This window comes from Miscanthus floridulus, chromosome 2, assembly GCF_019320115.1.
Source record: "Miscanthus floridulus cultivar M001 chromosome 2, ASM1932011v1, whole genome shotgun sequence".
Lineage (NCBI taxonomy): Eukaryota > Viridiplantae > Streptophyta > Magnoliopsida > Poales > Poaceae > Miscanthus > Miscanthus floridulus.
Genome location: NC_089581.1, coordinates 22,891,615 through 22,900,003, shown reverse-complemented (window position 1 = coordinate 22,900,003; position 8,389 = coordinate 22,891,615). Strand labels below are relative to the sequence as shown.

The following is an 8,389-nucleotide window of genomic DNA, read 5'->3' as shown; positions in this document are numbered from 1 at the left end:
TCACTGCCACAAAAAAAACACTAATCACTGCAGCGTGCAAGAAATGCCTAGCTACCTGAGGGCCAGGGTAGCCGCCCAGCGGCCAACCAAGAGGCCAGTTGGTGTCCTTCTGAAGAAGGGTGTACTCTTGCTCAATCCCAAACCTGAATTTGGACAGGTCCAGTATAAGAAAAACCATTTCATTGAACGAGACATTTGTACACAAGAAATCAGTTCATTTTTGTGCAGGACTAAAGGTAGGGGGAAGCTGATGAAGACACAGACCATGGTTCCTCAGCCTTGACATCAGGGTGGCTAAAGATCGTCGCCGCCCCGTGTCGCTTGTTGCTCGGAATCGGTTTTCCATTTGGCTCGTAGCAGTCGCACATAACCTACAAACAGCTCAAAAATTGGATGAATCGTCTCCATACCCATGGACCAACATCCATGCATGCAGAGAATCTGCAAAAATGAATCAAAGGATGGTCTCTGGTTACCAGTACGTTCTTCCCCTTCCTGAACGGGTCTCTGAAGATGGCCCGAGGGCTTGATGCCAAAAAAACAAAGGAGAAGGTGAATTAGTGCAACGCGTCAACAGCAAGGCAGTGACCAGTGAGGCACACATGTCAAGGTGAAGATGGAGAGTGGACTGGTGAATGATACCAAAGGATGACTTCACTGTCGTCACCCGGAGCTTGGCCTGTGCTGGAGCCGTCGAAATTCCATTTTGGAAGCTTGCTAGGGTCATCAACAGGTCCGGACAGCGTCTGGGTAAAAAAGGCAGGCAGAGATGTCATGCACTTTGACTTTTTTTTAAGAACATGCAGGTGGGCTGGCTGCGTGTGAAGAAGGCCCTTGAAAAGTTGTTACAAGCTCTAAAGGCACACTTGCACGGCACATATCTTCAACCAAAAGTCTACCAACAAGATAGTAAGATTGGGTGCAAAAAGAAGTGCACTAACCCTGGCTTTGCTCCTCACATCCATCCCAGAACCACCAACCCTGCAGCAGATCAGACAAAGGTGCTTGACAGTGGATTAGTATGCCCTATGGCTGGCAGGCCGAGATTATGAAGGGGGGAAACTGAATGAACAAGTAAACACCAGAACTTTGGAATGAACATAGACAGTGTGATGCATAACTGACTGGAGTCTATGGTAAAAACAACAGTCAAATGATGCAGTTCACTGAGTTCTTTTTTTTGTACATATAATGGGCATAAACACATCATTCATGAAAGTCATCCTAAAATGTTTAATAATACAACAAACATCCGAAAGATTGTCACAGAAATTCCTGCCAGTGTGAAGTAAACACGAAACGGCGAAAAGAGAACCCACAGGATGAAACACGCCAACATCCCAAGGGACACCATGGGACTGATGGAAAAAGCATCAGATGGAGCGAGAGGGAGACAGAGCGATCTATACGCACCAGATGTACTCGGCGATGATCTTCTCGGTGCAGTCCGAGAGGTCGAGGTTGATGAGATCGGAGAGCAGAGCCATGGCAGAGAACGCACGAGCAGAGAATAGTTGCGAGTGTGATTGATCTGTTGTGTGCTTGTGCCACAGCCGTAGCTGGCTGCCTGGCTGCTCCACTATAAATAGGGGCGGGGCAGTGAAGGGAAGAAGGGAGAGCAAGAGAGTGGTAGGTGTGATGTGGTGTGGTGTGGGCTTGGGAAGTGCGTTCCGTTGACCTGGGCTCTAGAATTCAATTCTGCAAGGCTCCGTGGTACGGTTATCCATCCTCGACTGCAAACGTTTCAGCTGCATGCATGCGCTGGCACTAGTGAATTTGGAGTGCTTTGGTAAAGAAGTGGAAGTGGCTGTCTTTTGACATACATGGTGCTTGGTTCTGTTTGCTATGCTATCATTCGGTTTGCTAATGTTGTTTACGTGTTTCATCAGCCAGAATAGCATGGGTCGTGGAGTTATTTCTATGGCTAATCCAGCCACAGATCATGTGAGTAGAATTGCCTCAAAAAAGAGTTCTGCTCCCGTCGTTCTTTCAAAGACCACTAGAGCAAAACTCTTTACTTAATTGTATTGTCTATTCTAGACCGAGAGTAATAATTGATTGATATCTCTATTTCTATTATTTCAATATCTATCTTCTCGGCTACTTATCTATTTCTTTTGTATCTATATCTATCTGTCTATCTATCTATATCCTTTTTTTTGCAAAGGTATCTATATATATGCATCTGCTACTTATCTATCTCTTGGCTATCTATCTTCATATCTCTATATCTTATAACATTGTTCGGCAGCCTGTATCTGGCTTATAAGCCTTGGCTTATCAGCCAGTCAACAGTGTTTTTTCCCTCACACCAAACCAGCCAGCAGTACTTTCAGCCATGGCTTATAAGCCAATCCAGCCGAAACGAACATGCTGAAGCTCTCTGATGACCAAGCCTAACGATACTTCAAGGTGGCATTTGGATACTGGGTTACAGGGGGTAGGATAGGGAAATAAGGGATGATGGACAACACCTGTGCCGGTAGTGAAGTTCGGTCACTACACCTGTGCCAGTAGTGATGTTCAGTCATTTGACTTATGCCCTGTTTGCTTAGTTTATAAGCCATATTTTTTCAGTCAACGAATAATATTTTTCTCTCACAACAAATCAGTTAACAATACTTTCAGTCATGGCTTATCAGTCAAACGAACGAGGCATTGTTCATTCACAAACAATAATCATGGAGTACCGAGCAGCAAGACAAGACAACTAAGGGTACTTTTCGACCTCCGATCCAACCGCATCCGATCCGCATGCAGCATGTTGATGCGTCGCCCACTTGGCTAAAGGCCGCCAAACTCTCGCGACCCCGAGCATCGATCGAGGCAGCTATGGCTGGTGCTGTGTCACTGAGGGACTCGGACAACGCATCTAGCCCGCACTCCGCAGAGGAGGAAAAGGAACCGCGGCACAGCGCACGCCAGTTTCTCCGCGTATCTTGTCCAGAGCACAGGCAGTACACGTACGCTTGCGCTGAAAAACGAAGATGGGATCGATGAAGGTGATGCGTCCAGGTCCAGCGTCCGTGGTGGCGTACTGCAAGTGAGGTGCGCCGTGATCGAGATCGTGCGTCGTGATCACGATTGGTCACGGAATAAGGCGTTGGGGGCCGTACTTTGGGACTGGTGGGCGTGCACGGCGAGTATGGAGCGGACGAGCCGGAGATAAGGGGATCTCGAGCATCAGCTTCTTTTCACACCCACCGTTCTTTAATCTTTCCAGGTATTTTGTGGTGTGTATTTCGGGGAAAGCACGCATGATTGCACCCTATCGGAGCAAAGAACCTAACTCCTAGGACCGATCGACCTAACTTGGAGAAGTGCATCCCTGCAATGTTTCCACATGCCACTTGCAGTTGCAGCCGTGATTGACTGATTGTGCACATTCACCACCGTCCGTCCACCGGTGCCGCTTCAGGTACAGGTGTACCCAACGTCCACGAGAGAATGCTAAATCTAGCACAGTGCCATGTTTTAGTATCTTTAATTTGACTAATTATAGATAAAATATTATTGATACTTATGATATTAAATAAATACTATTGAATTAATTACGAAATGTATTTTCATAATAAATTGATTCGAAACAATAAATATGAATATTATTTATTAAAAATGTAATCAAACTTAAACTATTTTTACTGACTTTTTTGCACGCAGACAACAAGCAAAAAAAAAACGTCTGTGCAGGCAGGCTATCCGCTGATCCATCCACCGGCCTGCAGCTATCTTCAGAAGTTCAGAGTAGGTCCACAGCTGATAGTACTGCATAAGATAGACAATGACCGTGTGACTGTGTCACTCTCTGAGTTTGACAGAGAAGTGATCCTGCATTCCAGCACCGGCGGCGTCACGTTGCCTACGCGCACTGCACGGCTTAAGCTGTGTTTAGTTGGCGAAATTTGGGAATTTGGCTACGATAGCACTTTCGTTTTTATTTGGCAATTAGTGTTCAATCATGAACTAATTAGGCTCAAAACGTTCGTCTCGCAATTTTTAACCAAACTGTGCAATTAGTTTTTGGCAAATTTTGCTGTGGGACATCGCGAAAACAACAAATTGGCTGCAACACACCGCCAACACTTGCTTTTGCTGAGTACCATTATAAAATCGCGAATGTTTGCCAGTGGACACCGCCTCCATTAAAATAAGAAAAACAACAATCGGGAGAGAGAAACATTCCAAAATGACCAGCGTTGCCCCTTGGTCGAACCAGACCCTGTTGGTCGAGCCGGACCACTACTTGGTCGAACCAGACCCTGTGCTCTATCCAACCCTAGCCGACGGCATCTCCAGTCTCCCGCAGCGCCGGCGTCTCCAGTCTCCCGCAGCGCCGCCGTCTCCAGCCACCCACGCCGCCGTCTCCTGCCGCCCACACCGCCGTCTCTTCCCCACAATCGGCGTGCCACGGATGCATGAAGATGGCTTCGCCGGCGAAATCGAAGCGGCTCCGCCCGAGCATAGATTCACCGTCCAAGGGAGTGAATCTATCATGGGTTCCTGAGGGGTATGCACTCTTATCCTCTTCCACTTTTCGATCTGGGGTTGGTTAACAGGGTTGCAGTGAACTTGGGGGTCGATTTGCGCATCCGAAGCTAGGGTTCTCATGATTTCTTGTTCTTGTCCATGTTTTAGGATGGACAGTAGTTCTGCATTACGCATAGCAGTGCGTGTCCCATGTTACTATGAGGCTTGCGATGATGGTAGAAATGTGGCTCACAATGCAGCAGATTTTCAGCTCATTGTTGATAGGGACACTCTGAATCTGATTGATTTAAGTAAGGATGTAGCTGCTAAAGTGTCTATTGGGAAGAATCAAGGCTTCAATTTGACATATTTCGACAAGAACACCCAATGCTATACCAATCTGACCTCAGATGCAGCTTTGATGGATGCTACTAACAATTATTGGCACCTAAGGCGGCTACCTTTGTTTATGAATTTTTATGACATGATTCCTATTGCATATAGTCAGAGTGTGTCTTTGGATAATGAGGCTAGTGCATCTGTTGCTCTCCCATTGCTGCCCCCTCTGCTTGGTCATGATGATGGGCAGAACAATCAGATTGTTGAAACTGTTGGGCCTGGTGGAGGTGAGGCCGATGTGGAGTCACTTAGTGGGGGAGAAAGTGATGATGACAGTGTTCACTCTTCTAACTCTGATAACTCAGCTGAGAAATCCACACCTGCTCAAGGAATAAGCAAGAAGAAGCATGCTGATGATGATGTTTCATGAGAAGAAGATGTTGAGGAGTATGTTGGGGTCAATGATGAGGGCCATTATATGCCAAAACAGCAAGATCAACAAGCATTAGAGGGGGATACTGACTCTGACTCTCTTGTTCATGATGATTTGTATGTTGATGATGATGCTGGTTGTGAGATCAATGAGCATGTTACTAACTTAGAAAACCCAACTATAGAATGTGGTGTCACATTTGAGGATGGGGACACCTTTAAGAGGGCTATTAGACAATATGCTGTGCTAAAAGAGTTTAAAATTACAGCTCCTTACAGTGAATCCAAAAGGTATAGAGGGCACTGCAAAGGATTCAAGAGCAAGAAGAAGAGGTGCAAGTGGAGGATACATGCTTCTCAATTGCAAGATGGCAAGACTTGACAGGTCAGTTTATTTCTTTTTCAAATTTCCTTACATTTTGGTTCTTATTTTTCCCAACATATATTTGATGCTTTGCCTTCCTTTTATTTGTCAGATAAAGAAGTTGGGAAAACATACTTGTGCCAGCACATCCCATCTGGAGAAGAACTGCATGGCTACCAATGCCTGGGTGAGGGACAGGGCCATTACCATCCTGAAGGATGAACCAACAATTCAAGCTGGTAAACTGAGGAAGGATTTGCAGAACAAGTACAACATCCAACTTTCATACTATGTTGTCTGGGATGGACTGCAAATGGCTCTAGGGCAAATTCAAGGAAAATGGGATGACAACTTTGAAGATGTTTTTAGATTCAAGGCTGAGGTGGACAGGATAAATCCTAGTAGCATTGTGGACATTGAGTGGATACTGGCTAGTAATAAGAGGAGGTTCACAAGGATGTTTGTTGCATTTAAGAGCTATGTTCAAGGTTTTTTGAATGGATGCAGACCCTTCTTAGGTGTTGACTCAACAGTTTTGACTAGGAGGTGGAGGGGGCAGTTAGCTTCTGCTTCAGCTGTGGATGGACACAACTGGCTTTTTCTAGTGGCATATGGTGTCTTTGAGTTTGAAACTGCTGAAAATTGGATATGGTTTTTTGAGAAACTTAAAGTGGCAATTGGGACTCCTCCAGGCCTGGTCATATGCACAGATGCAGGCAAAGGAATAGATAAGGGAGTTACATATGTTTTTCCAAATGGAGTAGAGCATAGAGAGTGCATGAGACATCTAGTGAAGAATTTTAACAAGAGGTATAAAGGAGTAGTGTTCAAGAAACATTTGTGGCCAGCAAGCAGAGCTTACAACTAGAGGCACTTTGATCACCATTACAACATCATGAAGCAAGCTTCACCAAGGGCAATGAACTAGATAGAGGACAACCACAAGCACATATGGAGTAGATGGAAGTTCTCTCATGCAAGCAAATGTGACTATGTTACTAACAACATAGCAGAGACCTTCAACAGTTGGATTAGGAATGAGAAGTCCTTGGCTTTAATTCCTCTGTTGGATAGGATCAGGCAAATGATCATGGAGAAACAAGACCTTAGGAGGTCACTGTCACTTAAGCTGAGAGACAAGATCTTGCCTCATGTCACCAAAGAGCTGCATGCCATGAGTAGGAATTTACCGTATGCCATACATAGGGGGCCCAACAATGCTGCTGAGATTCAAGGCACTACAAAGGAACTGAAAACCTAGAGGCATACTATCGACCTTGATAATAGATCATGCAGCTGTCAAAGGTGGTAGATTACTAGATTGCCATGTACTCATGCTCTCTACTTCATCCATTCCATGCGCAACAGAAGTGTGGAAGACTACATAGATGACTATTATTCGGTTGATAAGTTCAAGAAAGCATATGAACATGTGATAAGTCCCATGACAGATAGGAACCAGTGGCCTGATGTGGACTTGGGTTTCAAACTTTGGCCTCCAAGGTTCAAGAGAGCTACAGGTCGGCCCAAATCAAGAAGGATAAAAGGTTCTAAAGAAGGTGACAAGCAAAAAAGCCAGCGCCAGTGCAAGAGGTGTGGAGGGTTTGGTCACATGATGAAGACCTATAATGAAACTGTTTATGACTCTGATGTACCACCACCAGCACCACCAAAGCCCAAGAGAGCAAAGAAAAAGAAAAGCACTGCCACAACAACTGTCTCTACCCAGCAATCACAGATTGAAGGTGCTTAAGAAACAACTGTCTGTCCCGCTCTAACAAACAGCCCACCAAACATTGCACCACCAGCTCTAACAAACAGCCCCGCAGCAAACACTAGGAGGTAAGTGTAAAGACTTGATGCCTGTTATCTATGACAACATACTGTTATTTATCTTTCTAATGTTGGGTATGACTACAGCCGCAAGAGGGCATTGGAGCTAGGTGGTGAAACTTCCTCCCCAATAGTAGAAGTGCAGCATCAAAAGAAGAAGAAGAAAAAGGTGGTGACCACCAAGGCTACTGGAGAAGAAATGCAGGCTGGGGAAAAGGAGGCAAGCAAGGCCGGCAAGAGGATCAGCAAGAAGAAGCTCATCCTGGACCTATGATGCATGTCTTATGTAATGGATCTATTTTGTGGTGAACCTGTTATGTAGTGTGATGAACCTGTGAACTCAGTTATGCAATCTCAATCATGAACTCAGTTGGCAGACTTTGTTGTGTGAAGTGATCAAATTAAACCTGGATGCATGTTTTTGCAACAATTTGGCACACTATTTTCTTGCCCCATCATTCATGAACTCAGATACAATTTGGCAGACCATTTTCTTGCAACATAGTTAAGATGCATCATTGATTTCAAACAAGGTACAGATAAGCTGGATACATGTTCATGACCAACAACACTAACTGGATACATGTTCATGACCATGGCCAACAACACTAACTGGATACATGATAACCAGGATACATGACAACCTGCTGTTCTGCTTCACTTGACCAACAACACTAACAGAACTAACACCAAAATGAAAACCATTACACCACCAACTACAAGCAGCCGCTCTCCAATTTTATTCATATTGGTCAACAATTTCTTGTTGCTCTCAAGTACTGACTTCAGTAGTGCCTCTGAACCTTGGAGATGAATCACTGCAGTCTCCAACAGATCTTGGCAGCCATCAAATCCTTGATAGGCCTTCTCTTTGTCATTGCCTTCCCTCATCACCTCGATCGCCATGACACGCTGAACTCGAACCTGACTACAAGCGCGAGGAAGAACGCCTTT

At 45.1% G+C, this 8,389-nt stretch overlaps 1 protein-coding gene across 1 annotated transcript in view; it reads right to left on the bottom strand.

Annotated features, from left to right (window-relative positions):
- The window catches only part of LOC136536207 (glutamine synthetase root isozyme 2-like), a 9,886-nt gene extending 8,312 nt beyond the window's left edge, over positions 1 to 1,574 (bottom strand). The window contains exons 1-6 of the mRNA XM_066528575.1: positions 1,414 to 1,574; positions 942 to 981; positions 643 to 746; positions 477 to 525; positions 265 to 371; positions 29 to 143 (exon numbers count right to left, since the gene is read on the bottom strand). Of these exons, the coding sequence (XP_066384672.1) occupies positions 29 to 143; positions 265 to 371; positions 477 to 525; positions 643 to 746; positions 942 to 981; positions 1,414 to 1,487 (489 nt within the window). The 5' untranslated portion in view covers positions 1,488 to 1,574. The remainder of the gene's footprint in view (positions 1 to 28; positions 144 to 264; positions 372 to 476; positions 526 to 642; positions 747 to 941; positions 982 to 1,413) is intronic.
- Between the last annotated feature and the right edge of the window lie 6,815 nt (positions 1,575 to 8,389).